A 17,284-nucleotide genomic window follows, 5' to 3' on the forward strand; every position below is an offset into this window, starting at 1 on the left:
AGACTTCCTGTGTCTCAATTCCCCATCTGCAAAATGGGGATAAAGCACTTGTCTACCTCACAGGAATGTTGTAAAGAAAAATATACTAGAATTGTGAAACATTCAGACAGGGACAGATAAGCATCTAAGGGCTTGCATACATTTTCTTTTTGCACAACCCCCACTCCTCCAAAAAACCCAAACAAAACAAACACACAGCTAAAAACCTGAATGCAAAAATCTTGCATTATTATACCATTAAAGGTGATCTACACTAAAAATCAGGAAATCCCAAAAGCTAAGCTACTTCCTGAAGTATTGACTTCGCCTCATTATAGATACATCATGTTTTTCTAGTATTGTTTCCTTTGTTAAAGCATTACATGTGTGCAACATGGCAAAGATTCATGGGCGAAACCTGAACTTTGGGATTTTCTGGTTGAGTGCTTGATTTAGCAACTTTAATTTCTACACTGATACTAAGAGGGTTCTCCCCAGTCTAACTTCCCTGTGTTGTAAGGAAAAAGTTGGAACTTTCAGGTTTCTGCAGCTAACAATTTCCACAGGCTTGACCAGTGGCTTGTTCCTCAAATTCCAATTACAAAAGTGTTATAAGCTCCTTAGTTGGGAAACATGGCAGGAAATTTATATGGATGTACTTGTCTCCAGCAGGGTGTATGGTGTGGTATGAGGCGCATGAGGAGCAGAGGAGGTTGTGAAAATACAGAAGGTCTCCTGCCCAAAAATTAGACTGGCTGTGTGCAAATCCAGGGATTAAGTTAAGATGGGGCTAATTACAGGCATACAGTTAAGGTTGCCCAACACACCCTCTTGTACAACTCTGCTATAGTTAAGGTTAAGAACAGCTTTCTGTTTAAAGGACTACTCTAAAGTGCCCTAAAATCCACATAGTTACTTTGATTGCTTTGACATCTGGGGGCAGAGAGTAGGGGTAGTGAACCAAATTAGGAGTCTGTTGTAATAATTGGAACCTAGCAGTCCTACTCCAATTATGAGCTTATCTGATGGAAAATGGGTAAAGGTTTGTGAATTGTCACAACAAGCTGTCACATAAAATTGTTTCAGAAGAAAAGCGGAAGGCTGAATTAGTGGACGCTGACTGATTGGGAGGTGGGTGGATTGGAAGGAGTGAGCTCTACCATCATGGCTGCTACCACCACTATTTCCTGGAATTCCAGGATACGCATTTTCACCATTGGGCCTTCACTGTCCTGATTGTGGAGATATCCTGACCAGACTGGGCCAGAGAGAGGGACACCACCTCCCCAAGCTTTGGTTAAATCATGAATACCACCTGGGATGGGAGACCTTGATTCTTGCTGTCACCCTATCCCTCCTGTGTCCTTTTCCTTCCCCACCTTATTTCTCCTGTTCCCTTTTGTCTACTGTTTAATAAGAGACTGGCTTAGCTGGCCAAAACTATACATTTTGTACCACTGCGTAAAGCCAGTGCACAAGGAGCTGGCTAACAGCAACGCCTGAAACAGTCTGATGCTTGTAAAAGTTTACCAGGTCTCTGAGTGGCTGATCAGAGCAATGCTTTCGCTAGTGTTTCTCCAGCAATGAGATCGCAAGTGAGAGTCACCATCAAAAAGACAGAAGCTGTTCTTTTTTTCCCCTTTTGCATGTGTTTGTCTGGTTTTGTCTTCAAAGCAAGATCTGACTTTAAAAACAACTCCAGCCCATCTCAATTAACTTTTTCCCCAAAAGGAGCGTTACCGCCATCTCTAATACAATTTTAGAGACGGTCAAACAGGGGTTTTTCTCCTTGTAAGGACTCTCTACAGTTAAAGGGGAAATGAAATAAAGCAGGGGTTCTCAAACTGGGGGGTCTTGACCTCTCAGGGGGTCACAAGGTTTTATGTGAGGGGTTGCGAGCTGTCAGCCTCCACCCCCAAACCCCACTTTGCCTCCAGCATTTATAACAGTGTTACATTAAAAACACATTTTTTATATATTTATAAGGTTACACTCAGAGGTTTGCTGTGTGAAAGGGGTCACCAATATAAAAGTTTGAGAACCACTAGAATAAAGGACAGTTAAAATGAAAGCCTGGCTTAATACTTTACACTTAATTCCTTTAACCATTTTTCCTTTTTTTGTATATTTAATAAAGTTTAAAAGCATTTTTAATGTTGTATTTGCCATGGTACTAAGCAGGCCAAGGTCTCAGCATTTGGAACTCCAAATTTTGTTTAAAACTGTTAATATCGTACAGTGACAGGATCAGGTTAATACCGTTGATGCTCTGGGCCCCTTTATTCTACTGAAGCTAACACATCTGGTCATTTAACTCAGGGGATACTGTGCCCCCTGAACCTCCCCCGCCCCAGCTTTTCCTAAGGTTGACAGATTCTACAAGCCGTTTTTTTCCCCAGAACTGGGGATCAAGCATGGCTTCAATCCTACCCACAATGATCTCAATTTCTCAAGATATATTCCAGCTAGCACATGGCATCCATTGCCCCTTGGGGAGCGCAAAACTGAACACAGTATCCACAAGAGAGTTCTGTTTGGCATGTGAGCCTTAGGGTTACACTGTGCATGCCACAGACAGAGTGGCCAAGAGACTTTCAAGCCTGCCATTTATCACTGCAACTGGCTGACCCACAGGTATATGCAGTGGCCATTGAGCCTGACCTACATCCAGCTAGTGTCACTTCAAATCTGACTTATAGCGGAAAATTTAAAAAGGTCTGGGGACATGTTTCTAAAATCCACCTCTGTAAGGGCTTTGGGAGGGGTTTCCCCCTAATTTGTGGGAAATAAAATTATGTGTATTCCCTCTGTATGCTGTCCCAGCTCTGTGCAGGTAGCTGGCACAGCAGACCTCAAGCGAACCACTCAATGACCACAAGATTCATTAAGGTATGAAGGCACCCGGCCAGGTTTATTGTCGACAAAGCACGGTAACAGCATCTGGCAGACTCTACGAGGATACTAAGGCATGTATGCCCATGACAATGGACACAGCTCAGTGAATGGTAATCCACTGGTGGGCCGTGAGACAGTGTTTACATTGACCGTCCGCAGGCATGGCCGCCCGCAGCTCCCTTTGGCTGCGGTTCGCCGTTCCTTGCCAATGGGAGCTGCAGGGAGCAGCGTGGGCTAGCTGCCGCTTCCTGCAGCTCCCATTGGATAGGAATGGCATACCGTGGCCACTGGTAGCTGCGGGCGGCCGTGCCTACGGACGGCCAATGTAAACACTGTCTCACGGCTGACCAGCGGATTGCCCTGACGGGCCACATGCAGCCCGCAGGTTGCCCACCACTGCTCTAGAACCTCCATGGCTTTGCAGCAAGGTCTTAAAATTTGGAGATTACCCTGGGGTCTAAGATGTGCCTTTTGCTTTCCCTGTGAAAAGCTACCCAAATGTAAACAAGTTATAAGCCTTTGGTGGTGAAAATACCTCAGTTTTCATTCTCTCAGAGACTTCTTAGAGTTTGGCAGCTAAATTCTCAGAAGATTCTGTCTGTACTGAGCATACTTCAGCCAAGGGGTGCAGTGACTGAGCAGGACTTTTTTCCATACAATTACTGCTCCAGGGGACCACTGTGGTGCTAAGCACAGGAACCGGGTGCAGGGAGACAGTCTCTCTTGTGTTCTCAGTGCTCCCCCAGCAGGTACCCAGACAGCATGGAAGCATGGAGGATAAGGTGGAAGCAGCATGCCTAGGACTGGAATACAGAGGGGTCGGGGGAGCTGAGCCTGCTAAAATAGAAGTGGAGTGGAGCGAGTAGATTTGAACAAGGAACCTGGTTGGGAAGAATAGACCTGGGAGCTTGGTGTGGGGCACAGGAGGAGACTGAGAATGACAGAGCAAGGAGAGGGACTAGAATCAGTGGGAGCAGGGTGGAAGATGGATCTGACAAGGAATTGAGGGTTGTGGAAGTTTGGAACTAGCTTAGCAACAAGACTGAGGGCATGAAGCCAAAGGGGAGAATGGATCTGGGAGCCACAGTGGGGGTAGAAAAATTCAAATGTCAAAGAGAAGTCTGGAGAGGAGACTAGGACTGGCTGGTCAAGGAGGCTGGGATGAGGATGAGAAATCAGGGTGAGTGGAGACTGGGAGAGAAGGGACACAGGACTGGAAGAGACACAGGCGAAACGATCTGTACCCACTACAGAATTCTTCCAGAGTCTCACCAGTCTTCTGCTGTCAGCAAATATCTGTGAAACCCCTGGCAAAGTGTGCACCTCAACCCCCTCTGTGTTCAGAAGATGAAAATCTACTATTGTTGCCAGTTACTCCATTAGCTCAAGTGGTAGAAGTCTGTGCGGTGGATATAAAGATTCCAACCCCATCAGTGATCCATGCGGGTGTCAATATGATGCCACATGATGGAATTTCTCTCTTTTCAGTTTGCTTTTTCAGAAATCCAATAAATTACAAATACAAAAATCAATTAAAAGAATGTTAAGGTTGCATAATCAAGCACTCAAATGTTAGGAAACATCTGAATTATGGTTGCCTGTGCAAAACTTTAATTCAATCCCCTTGCACATATGAATTACGATATAGTCTTTAACTATGATTACATATTCCTCCTCCACGTATGGATGGCCCCCTGGCAACCATTTAAGATTTTTATCTTCACTATTACTGAGTGGCCTATGCATTTACTGCAAAGCATCAAAATCCTGCAGTGAATATAAAATTACTAATTTCCTCATGGGTTTTTCTATGGTGCTCTCACCATATTACTTTGGTGTTTTACAAACATTAATTAATTGACTTCTGATCCACTTCTGTGAGGTGAGGCGGTATTATCCCCATTTTATAGGTAAGGAAGTGAGGCACAAAACTGTCAATCAATCTGAGATGCCTAAAGCCTGATTTTTCAAAAGTTTACAGCACTCTGTATGTTCCAAGCACAGCTCCCATTGACTTCAGCTGCAGCCGAGGGTACTCAGTACTTCTGCAAATCAAACTCCATGTGTCTGAAGTCGGGCGCCCACAAAATAAGGAACACAGAATTACTGACCATCTGGCTTGTGACATGCCCAGAATCCCACAGGAACTCTGTGGAAAAGGCAAGGATAGAATCCATTTCCCTGAAACGCTTCATTCTCTTCTTACAGTCTTCTGCCTCATTCAATATACACCTTCAACTTCTACAACAAATGAGGCAGGAGTCCTACGAACAACCTCCTTTACTATACACCCAATTCATTCCCAAAGCACTGTCCATCCCTGGACTGCATGACATAGGGGCCCTGAGGGAAAAACAGTATGCAAAAATGTAATTAAAGACTGTATCATAATGCATACGCACTAGGGTGTTGAATTTAGGTTGCACAGGCAATTATCTTCCGAGTCCTTGATGTTGAAAATTTCACATTCTTTTAACATAGATTTTGGATATAACATTAAAATATAGATTGCATGTTGCACCGGAATCCCTGACTGAGTTTACTGGATTCCTCTTTCTGCAATGGCACTGGAGTCACTGTTCTCAGTGACTTCAATGTCCGTATTTTTACTAGGTTAACTCTACGATTCTATGGCAGCCATGATATCTTTAGACTCATAGGACTGGAAGGGACCACGAGGGGTCATCTAGTCCAGCCCTCATGGCAGGACTAAGTATTAGCTAAACCAGCCCTGACAGGTAATTGTCTAACCTGCTTTTAAAAAGCTCAAATGACAGAGATTCCACAACTTCCCTACGCAATTTATTCCAGTGCTTAACTACTCTGACAGTTAGGAAGTTTTTCCTAATGTCCAACCTAAACCGCCCTTGCTGCAATTTAAGCCCATTGCTTCTTGTCCTATCCTCAGAGGTTAACAAGAACAATTTTTCACCCTCCTCCTTGTAAGATCCTTTTATGTACTTGAAAACTATTATGTCCCCTCTCTGTCTTCTCTTCTCCAGATTAAACAAACCCAATTTTTTCAGCCTTCTCTCTCACAGATCATGTTTTCTAAACATTTAATAATTTTTGTTGCTCTTCTCTGGACTTTCTCCAGTTTGCCCACATCTTTCCTGAAATGTGGTGCCCAGAACTGGACACAACACTCTAGTTGAGGCTGTATCAGCATGGAGTACACCAGAAGAATTACTTCTCATGTCTTGCTTACAACACTCCAACTAATACATCGCAGAATTATGTTTGCTTTTTTTGCAACAGTGTTACACTGTTGACTTATATTTAGCTTGTGATCCACTATGACCCCCAGATCCCTTTCTGCAGTATTCCTTCCGAGGCAGTCACTTCTCATTTTGTACATGTACAATTGACTGTTCCTTCCTAAGTGGAGTACTTTGCATTTGCCCTTATTGAATTTTATTCTATTTTCTTCAGACCATTTCTCCAGTTTGTCCAGATCAGTTTTTAATTTTAATCCTATCCTCCAAAGCACTTGCAACTCCTCTCAGCTTGGTATCATCTGCAAACTTTACTGCAGGGGTCTCAAACTCAATTTACCTTAGGGCCAGTGCCAGTCCTCAAATGCTCCCAGCGGGCCAGTAATGTCACTGAAGATGGTGTTCAGAAAACAAAACGTTTATATTGTATTTTTTATTTCGAATTTCTTAGAAATAATGAAACTGTCATACAACTTTATACAATTCTTGGCCTGCCAGAGTTTTTTTAGTGTTTGCCAGACATCTGGCAACGCTTCAGTTCTGTCAGTTTGTTGATGTTTGGCCTCAGTGACTGAGCAGTTGAAATCTTCAGGATTGCAGCAAGGTGGGCGTCAGATAGTTGCGTTCAGTATTTTGACTTGTTTATATTCATTGTGGAAAAAAGTGACACTGCCTCCATTGCTGACTCTGCCTAGCGACTAGTGATGGTATCTCTGCCCCTCTCCCCCAGCCAATGGAAGCTGCGGGGGGTGGTGCCTGCAGCAGACAGAGTCAGCAGCGTGGCTGCATGAGTTTCTCCTCCGTGGGCCGCAGTGGGGAGGTTCTCGGGCCACAGAGGGCCCGCGGGCCAGGAGTTTGAGACCCCTGCTTTAAAGTGTACTCTCTATGCCATTATCTAAATCACTGATGAGGATATTGAACAGAACTGGCCCCAGAACTGATCTCTGTGATACTCCACTTGATATGCCCTTCCAGCTTGACTGTGAACCACTTTTCGGGAATGGCTTTCCAACCAGTTATGCACCAACCTTATAGTAGCTCCATCTAGTTTGTATTGTATCTAGGGCCATGAAACTCTTGGAGCTGTCCCAAGTGGTTTTTAGCTCAGCACATATAGTTGGCCATGCTCTAGATCTGGTGTTTGGACTGGGAGTGAAGATTACACCTTTTTCATAGACTGACCATTCCCTCCTACACTTTGGGGTCTGACACACCTTTATGGTTGGACCAATTAATCTATTTTATTCTTGAAGGTATATGGAACCTGTCAATTTCCAGATGGTTCTGAAGTACTCAAATTACTCTATTAATGGCCTTGTGGAATTGTATCATTTTCTTTTGTCCTCAGCTATTAATTCAGTGACTTCTAAATGCCTTTGTCCAATGCAGGGACAGGCAAACTTTTTGGCCTGAGGGCCACATCAGGTTTTCAGAATTGTATGGAGGGCCGGTTAGGGGAGACTGTGCCTCCCCAAACAGCCAGGCATGGCCCTGCCCCGGACCCCTATCCGACCCACCCTGCTTCTCACCCCCTGACGGCCCCCCACCCCCTCCAACCCCCCTGTTCCCTGTCGGCCCCCCTGCGACTCCTGCCCCATCCACCACCCCCTGCTCCCTGTCCCCTGATCACCCCCAAACTCCACGCCCCTGGCTGCCCCCTGCCGCCCCATCCAACCCTTCCTCTCTTTCCTGACTGCCCCCCAGGGACTCCTGCCCCATCCAGCCGCCCCTTCTCCCTGTCCCCTGACTGCCCCTGGAAACCCTGCCCCTGACTGCCCCCCGCCATCCCATCTAACCCCCCTCTCCTTCCTGACTGCCCCCCGTGACCCCTGCCACCATCCAACCCTCTGTTCCCCACCCTCTGACCGCCCCGACCCCTATCCACACCCCCGCCCCCCGCCTCGATCTTCTCTGCTCTCTATCCAACCCCCCTGCCCCCTTACCGTGCTGCCTGGAGCACAGATGGCTGGCAGTGCTCAGCTGCGCTGCCTGGCTGGAGCCAGCCATGCCACCATGCAGCACAGAGCACCGGGTCAGGCCAGGCTCTGCAGCTGCACTGCCCCAGGAGCTCACAGCCCTGCTGCCTGGAGCACTGCGCTGGCGGCCAGCGAGCTGAGGCTGCGGGGGAGGGGGAACAACAGGGGAGGGGCTGGGGGCTAACGTCGCAGGCCAGGAGCTCAGGGGCTGGGCAGGACGGTCCCAAGGGCCGAAGTGGCCCGTGGACCATAGTTTGGCCACCGCTGGTCCAATATCTCACTCTCATAGGCCTCCATGGTTTACAGACTCCCCCTGACATATGGAGCAGGGGATGATAGGTGTGGCACCGGTGGCAGAAGTCCACTGCTGAGACTGATTGAAAAAAATTTTTTAAAAGTCTTACACCATAGGTGTGCAGAACACGGAGGTTACCTAGTCTCCACCGTGGTGTCTGCAAAGTCCAACTTAGTAAAGCAATTCCAGTTGTCGAGTAGGCAAGCTGTTCTTGATTCACAGAGTTAAGACCAGATGGGACCATCTAGTCTGACCTCAAACAGCCTGGCCCCCCGCCCCCATCTGCCCCCTCCCATTTCCCGCCCCCTGACTGCCCCCCTGGGACCTCACCCCCTATGCAACCCCCCCTGCTCCCTGTCCCCTGACTGCCCCCTCCTGGACCCCCCCACTCCTAACCCCCCCCCGGGGCCCCACCCCCTATCCAATCCCCCCTGCTCCCTGGCTGCCCCCAGGAACCCCCTGCCCCTTATCCAACCGCCTGTGTCCCCCCGCCCCCCCCGCCCCGTTACCATGTCGCTCAGAGCGGCAGGACTGGAAGCCACGTCACCCGCCCGGAGCTAGTTGCACTGCCCATGTGGCGGCGTGGCTGCAGGGTAAGGGGGACAGCAGGGGAGGGGCCGGGGGCTAGCCTCTCCAACCAGGAGCTCACAGGCCGGATGTGGCCTGCAGGCTGTAGTTTGCCCACCTCCGTCTTAAGGAAACAAATGCAAAATTTTCTCTGCTTGACTTTCAGCTCCTACAGCCAACTGTGGTTCTGGAGGTACTGTGACTAATTCCGGATACATCCTGCAAGTTAGGCCCATGCACCTTCTGGCTGATGAAGGCCAGTATACTAACTCTCTTTTCTCTATATAGGTAACTTGCTGCTTATATGATCCTTATCATCACAGGATCAAGACTATCAAGCCCCCCTTACTGATCAATATTGACAGTGCTATCACTTATCTACCTATGAGCAATCTTCCTCTTCTGGGAAAGAGTTAGTTGTGGCTGGGCAATTCTAGCAGTACCTGATGTCCTCAGATATCTTTCCCATTAGTTACTTTTCAGGCATGGGCATGGGCCAGGGCCAGAAACTGCATTGGTGGGTTTTGAGCAATGTCCACATCACAATGGATTAGGACAAAGTTCCTATGCTGATTCTTTCCCATTTGCCTTTCATGCTCTTGACCATTAGGTATTATTTGCACAAGGGTCAGTGGAGTCATTTTTCTTTCTTTGTGAAAGATCCCAGAGATTGGGATGGCTGCTCTTCTATCCTGTGGGCTTTCTCCTGTAGAATTCTGCAGCATCCTGTCTTCTTGGCCTTCCTGTTCACAGCACATGGGGTCGGACAATAAGGAGGATTATTGAGTTAATGTGGCTGCAATGTCCTCAGTATGCTTACATCACCCAGCTCTAGGATACTCAAACCCAGCATTTGGTTCCAAATATGTTTAAGAGGACCTGGTCCTCATCTTTAGTATAGTCTCCCAAGAGATGCTGTGGAAGCCCACCAACTGAGATATTTACAATGATAAAACAGAGAGAGTACTAGAAAAACAGATGGAGACAAACAAGTCTGACTATGGACTAGGTTAACCGTATGAATCTTTCCTTTCTCTAACCTTCATGATTCTGTTAAAGAAACAGAGGAAAGATGAGGAGCGACAGAGGAGGTGGAGAAGGAAATGGGAGCTGCATGAATCAAGCCCATCTGCTGAAATGACTAAGAGAATTAGATGCCCATCTCTCATTGACTTTCACTCACCTAGGCCCTTTTGAAAATCCAGGCCCTTCCGTTATCATTGAACAACTGGTGTGTACTTTAGGCATTTTTGAAAGCGAGCAGTTTGACTTTTTAATGAGGCAATTTGAAAATATGCCCAGACCTCACCACTGCCCTCCAGTTCATTCTTCACAATGCTCAGGCATCCCTAACCCATTCCCACCACCATCGCTGCTTGGGACCCCATACCTGCCAGCCCAGAGAATAAGATTCTTAAGGCAACCCAGGTCTTCCAAGGAGAGTGTCATAACAAGACATAGTTATCTCCTTTATTTTCAGCTGTCGGAGGGAACACTGTGTCCTTTAACTGTAAACCCAGCACCATCAGGGCTCAGAACAAGGTGTGAGGGGAAGCACCCATTTTTCCTCAACAGCTTGAGTCCCCATTCCTGCTCACCTGTCAGTTGCAGTCTTCATCTCCAGGAAGTGACGGCGGAAGGTCACCACCTGCCGCCATAGGCTGAGAAGTCGATTATGTTCACAGTTCAAGTACCCGTCAAAGAACTAAAAGTGCAGAGACAAAAGCAAATAGCTCAGCCACATGGTGCTGGTCCCCTGCACACCACTCACACCATGTGAGGTGCCCTTTTCTCCCAGTAGGGAGAGAGTCACCATCTCAGACACAAAGAACTTCTTTGATAGCATTCCCAACAGAAAGGCCAAGGACCTACTCTGAGTGTTCTTCCTAGGGCCACCACCTGAGCACAACTAATAACAGGCCCAAACCTCAGCCACCATGGAGATTAACAAAATAGTCACTTAACAATCCTGTCTCACCCTGCAGAGATGTCCAAGAGCCAGTCTTGAGGGACGTTGATGAATATATGCTGGCTAGCATATATATTTATATAATATTAATAATATGTATTATCCACACCATATAGAAATATTTTAGTATGCATGACGCACCAATATTGTAACAGTGATGTAGCCGAAACTGGACTATTCCATAATCCCAGTTACTTATGCTAAGCATTTCATAACTCCTTGCATTTACTGAAGTAAACATTTTGCATAAGCAGACACGAAACTTGTCAAAATCAAGATACAGTCCATTCTACGTCTAAGAGTGTGTCTACACTACAAAATTAGGTAGATTTTATAGAAGTCGATCTTTAGAAAGCGATTTTATACAGTCAATTGTGTATGTCCCCACTAAGCGCATTAAGTCGACGGAGTGTGTCCTCAATACCGTGGCTAGCATCGACTCACAGAGTGGTGCACTGTGGATAGCTATCCTACAGTCCCCGCAGTCTCCACTGCCCATTGGAATTCTGGGTTAAGCTCCCAATGCCTGATGGGGCAAAAACACTGTAACGGGTGGTTTTGGGTACATGTCGGCAGTCTCCCCTCCCTCTGTGAAAGCAACGGCAGACAATTGTTTTGCACCTTTTTTCCTGGGTTACCCATACAGACACCATAGCACAGCAAGCATGGAGCCCGCTCAGCTCAGCACTGCTGTTGTGAGCATTGTAAACACCTCGCGCATTATCCTGCAGTATGTGCAGAACCTGGCTAGGAGACGCCAGCACAAGGACGATTTTGCGGAGGACATGGACACAGACGTTCCTGAAAGCACAAGATGTGGCAGCTGGGACATCATGGCAGCAGTGCAACAGGTTGATACAGTGGAACACTGATTCTGGGCATGGCAAACAAGCACAGACTGGTGGTACCACATAGTGTTGCGGGTATGGGATGATTCCCAGTGGCTGCAAAACTTTCGCATGCGTAAGGCCACTTTCCTGGAACTTTGTCAGTTGCTTTCCCCCACCCTGAAGCGCAGGAATACCAAAATGAGAGCTGCTCTGACAGTTGAGAAGCGAGCGGCAATAGCCCTGTGGAAGCTTGCAACACCTGACTGCTACCGGTCAGTCAGGAATCAGTTTGGAGTGGGCAAATCTACCGTGGGGGCTGCTGTGATCCAGTAGCCAACGCAATCACTGACCTTCTCTTAACAAGGGTAGTGTGACTCTGGGAAACGTGCAGGTCATAGTGGATGGCTTTGCTGCAATGGGGTTCCCTAACTGGGGTGGTGCCATAGATGGAACGCATATCCCTATCTTGGCACCGGACCACCTTGCCAACCAGTACGTAAACCGCAAGGGGTAACCTCTCATTGGTGCTGCAAGCACTGGTGGATCACAAGGAACGTTTCACCAACCTCAACGTGGGATGGCCAGGAAAGGTGCATGACGCTCACATCTTTAGGAACTCTGGGCTGTTCGAACAGCTGGAAGAAGGGACTTACTTCCCAGACCACAAAATTACCACTGGGGATGTTGACATGCCAATAGTTATCCTTGGGGACCGAGCCTACCCCTTGCTCCCAGACTCATTAAGCCGTACACAGGCAGCCTGGACAGTAGTAAGGAGCAGTTCAACTATAGGCTGAGCAAGTGCAGAATGGTGGTAGAATGTGCCTTTGGATGTTTAAAAGCTCGCTGGTGCTGTTTGCTGACTAGGTTAGACCTCAGCGCAACCAATATTCCCATTGTTATTGCTGCTTGCTGTGTGCTCCATAATATCTGTGAGAGTAAGGGGGAGACATTCATGGCAGTGTGGGAAGTTGAGGCAAATCACCTGGCGTCTGATTTTGAGCAGCCAGACACCAGGGCAATTAGAAGAGCACAGCTAGGAGCACTGCGCATCAGAGAGGCTTTGAAAACCAGTTTCATGACTGGCCAGGTTATGGTGTGACAGGTGTGTGTGTGTTTCTCCTTGATGCAAAACTACCCCCTTTGCTGAATTTACTTCCCTGTAAGCCAATCCCCCTCCCCCCTTCAACCACAGCTGGCAAAGGAAATAAACTCTGTATTGTTTTGAATCCATGCATTCTTTATTTATTAAAAAAAAGGGAGATCACTGACAAGGTAGCCCAGGTGGGGTGGGGTGGGGGAGGAGGGAAAGACAAGGCCACATTGCTTATTGTAGCCACACTACAAATCAAAGATGTTTAAATGACAGCCTTCTGTTGCTTGGGCCATCCTCTGGAGTGGAGTGGCTGGTTGCCCAGAGCCTCCCCCCAGCATTCTTGGGCGTCTGGGTGAGGAGGATATGGAACTTGGTGAGGAGGGCAGGCGGTTATACAGTAGATGCAGCGGTGATCTGTGCTCTTCTTGCCTTTCCTGCAGCTCCACCAGACACCTGAGCATGTCCGTTTGCTCCCCCATTAGCTTCAGCATTGCCTCCTGCATCTTCTGAACATGCTCACTTAACGCTTTCCTGGCCTCTGTCAGTGAATGCCTCCATGCATTCAGCTGTGCCCTCTCAGTGCGGGAGGACTGCATGAGCTTGGAAAACAGGTCATCGTGAGTGAGGTTTTTTTGCCTTCTAATCTGTGATAACCTCAGGGACGGAGATGATACGGGGAGCACAGAAACATTTGCACCTGCAGGGGGATAAAAAGGGAGAGTCAAATTTAAGATGATACATTTCTGAGAACAAATGGAAGACTCTTTCACAGTGAATCAAGCAATTCACAGCAGACAGCACATGTGCTTTAGGTACAAGGTTGCATTTTGCCTTTTATATTGAGTGCCTGCCAGTATGGTGACACATCACACACGGCTGCGCAACAGAATTCCATTTCCAGGCAGCTATGGTAAGCCAAAGGGTATGCGGGGTTGGCTTCTTCCGCCTTCATAACATGTGGGAATGGTTTCAAACTGCGCGCCCTCCTTTCCCATAGCAAGCAATGCCGGTTGGGTTTGCCATTTAAAAGGAGGGGCTGCAGGTTTTGGGTGGATGTGCAGCATACCCCTCCCCCCACCCCATGGCTATTCTCTGGGATGATCCCTTCACTCCTCCCCCCACCACGTGGCTATTCTCAGGGATGATCCCTTTTAGCCAAGTGCAAACAGCCCAGCATGAACGGGGTCCTTTTACTGTTCCTTTACAAAAATTCCCCTATTTCAGCCAGGTGACCATGAATAATATCACTCTCCTGAGGCTAACACAGAAAGATAAAGACCGAATGTTGCTTGAATGCCACCAAAACCCAGGACCAGTCACTGCCATGCTTTGTGCTGCAATGATTCCACACGACTTGCGACTGGCTTGGCATGGTAAAGTGTCCTACCCTGGAGAATGAAATAAGGCAGCCCTCCCCAGAAACCTTCTGCAAAGGCTTTCAGAGTACCTCCAGGAGAGCTTCATGGAGATGACACTCGAGGATTCCAGCTCCGTCCCCAGACACGTTAACAGACTTTTCCAGTAGCTGGCCGTGAATGCATCCCAATTCTTCAGGACAAATCAAACATTAAACACAATTGCTTTTAACCCCCGTACTGTAGTTACAAATGTGCACTCACCAGAGGTGCCTTCTCTGGCTTCAGCGTCCAGGAACCCGCCTTGGGAGAGTATTGCTCCAGAGTGATGAAAAGGTCCTGGCTGCCAGGGAGAACAGATTCTCCGCTTGCCTGCTGTGCATTCTCCTCCTCCTCCTCATCCACAAAATCCTCCTCTGTGTTGCGTGAGACTCTCTGCTTGCAGGTGTCCACAGACTGTGGTGGGATAGTGGTAGGGTCTCCCCCCTAGAATGCCATGCAGCTGTCATAGAAGCGGCATGTACGGGGCTCTGACCTGGAGCGACCATTTGCCTTCTTTGTCTTTTGGTAGGCTTGCCTGAGCTCCTTAACTTTTACACAGCACTGCTGTGTGTCCTGGTGTAGCCTCTCTCCACAATACCCTGTGCGATTTTGGCATATATATTAGCATTTCTTCTTTTTGATAGGAGTTCGGCCTGCACAGATTCTTCTCCCCATATAACAATCAGATCCAGTGTCTCCCGTTCGGACCGTGCTGGAGCTCGTTTGTGATTCTGGGACTGCATGGTCACCTGTGCTGCTGAGCTCGCCACACTGACCAAACAGGAAATGAAATTCAAAAGTTCCCGGTGCTTTTCCTGTGTACCTGGCTAGCGCATCGGAGTTGAAAGTGCTGTCCAGAGCAGTCACAGTGGAGCATTCTGGGATAGCTCCTGGAGGCCAATTCTGTTGAATTGCATCTGCACTACCCCAAATTCGACCCAGCAAGGTCGATTTTAGCGCTACTCCCCTCGCCGGGGAGGAGTACAGCAGTCGATTTTAAGAGCCCTTTAGGTTGATGGAAGAGGGTTGGTTGTGTAGACGCACTGCTTATAAAATCGACCTAACGCGGCTACATTCGACTTAACCTCATAGTGTAGACCAGGGCTTAGTATAAGCCAGGTGTTAGGGGGCCTTTCCTTCACCCCCTCCCCTGGTTCCTGTCATGCAGACAGAAAGCAGAAGACCAGAAATCTGAAGTGCAGGCAATGCAATGTTTATTGGGGTTAGTTTCAAACAAGCATATCCATAGCTCTACACACCAGCAGAGTCTGTTTCCCAGTGTTCCTTCCCCAGCTCTGATGCTGCAAAGCCTTTACCCGTGTCCCCGTTCCCAGCTCCTGTCTCTTAAGGAGGTCTGTTAACTCTCCTTCCGAATCCAAACCTTGTAGTGACAAATTATCTTTAACCACCCCTAACTCTAATTTACAATCCTCCAGTTGCCTTTGCTGAAGTAGCACCTTCCACCTGCCTTAACTTCAAACCTCTTAAAAGTGGACTGAAGTGCCTCCTTTCCTTGGAAGGCATCCTTTCCCCATGGGCATAGACCTCATTCCGTGACCCATTTATCAAAGAGGGTGGGCTTCTCAGCAAGCCCCCATCCTTCTGGGTCCCCTAACACAAGGGAAGTACTTTCATGGATCAGTACTTGGAATGTTAGTATCCAAAATAAAGATAAGGAAGGAACAGAACAACAAGTTAGGGAACTGAGACAAATTGACGGAATGGATTTTAGTGCCATGTAAAGAGATGTGTAGTTGTAAAATTGAAGGGCCAAAATCCATTTGCTGTGGATGTAAGATCTTAAGTACAAGTATTGGGGGGTAGCCATGTTAGTCTGTATCCACAAAAACAACAAGGAGTCCGGTGGCACCTTAAAGACTAACAGATTTATTTGGGCATAAGCTTTCGTGGGTAAAAAAACCACTTCTTCAGATGCACGAAAGCTTATGCCCAAATAAATCTGATAGTCTTTAAGGTGCCACTGGACTCCTTGTTGATCTTAACTACAGTTTCTGCTAAAAACTTTTCATATAGGCCTGGATGAGGACTAGCTAACAGAGAACAATACGTGGTTAAGAGAAAGCTGGGGTAAACAGATAACCTTGTATGTTTCAAGTCAGTGAGCAGAGTCAGCATAATTCCGAACATAATTGGATGTTCTTATCGCGAGTTATAGACACATGAAGTGCTGAAAAAGGCCTCACGGTTACTCCCTAATGCAGGGAGGAGATAGTGGTACAATACCCCTCAGATCCCAGACAGCGTTCGGGGAGAGGCCTAATATGATTGACATGAGTTATGACACCCTCCCCGCACAGATGTATGCCAATCCTAACCCACAGAAATGCTAGGGTAAACTTATAAACAACTGTTATTGTTAAGTACTAATTACTGCTTTTTTGCTTTAAATCTCCAGGAATGTACCTGTTGGTCAACCGGGAGAGCTGCAACCTCATTCCCCTGGACCCCAAAATTAGGATTTAACCTATACACTTTAAAAGACATAGTTTGGGAGTAATTACCTGTGTTTCAGCAATATGTTAATTTGAGATATGGGCGGAGCCATTAGGTAATCTTTTAGACCATTGGCTTATTGTGCGTATCTTGTCTTGCTGCTAGAACCTATCCAGGGGCTTGGGAAAACCCGACCCTGTCGCTTTTCTCTGCCCAATGATCACCCTATATAATCTATTATAATCAATCGTTCTGCAGTGTCTCTGGGCCTAATAAGCAAAGCGACACTCCGCCAGTGCTGTGCGTAATAAACTTCTGTGCTTGACTCCACACAGTGCGGATTACTGTTCCTTCAAAAATCATATAATACCAGCTGAAATGTGTAACTTGGGGAGCACACCTTTTGCATAAGATGAATGTAACATCGCTGCACGGGACTGCTCTTTGGAGACTGGTATTGTGTAGAACCCTTCTTCTGTACTGTATTAATAAACCTGACTGACATTGGCCTCCAGTATATTTTATAACAAAATAATGAACCAAAGTGTGGTCAAGCAACTGACTATATAATTTATCAATAGGACAGAAACAAATCCCTCAGAATCACTGGC

General features: G+C 47.3%; 1 protein-coding gene across 2 annotated transcripts in view; it reads right to left on the reverse strand.

Moving 5' to 3' along the window:
• Positions 1-17,284, reverse strand: part of CEP250 (centrosomal protein 250) — a 119,823-nt gene that overhangs the window by 89,658 nt on the left and 12,881 nt on the right. Inside the window, exon 6 of one of the 2 annotated variants that reach the window (XM_084645177.1) lies at positions 10,526-10,632. The exons of the other annotated variant lie outside the window; for it this stretch is intronic. Coding sequence (XP_084501303.1) covers positions 10,526-10,632 — 107 coding nt within the window. The remainder of the gene's footprint in view (positions 1-10,525; positions 10,633-17,284) is intronic. 2 annotated transcript variants of the gene reach the window in all.

Source organism: Lepidochelys olivacea (genome assembly GCF_965140295.1).
Source record: "Lepidochelys olivacea isolate rLepOli2 genome assembly, chromosome: 13".
NCBI lineage: Eukaryota > Metazoa > Chordata > Testudines > Cheloniidae > Lepidochelys > Lepidochelys olivacea.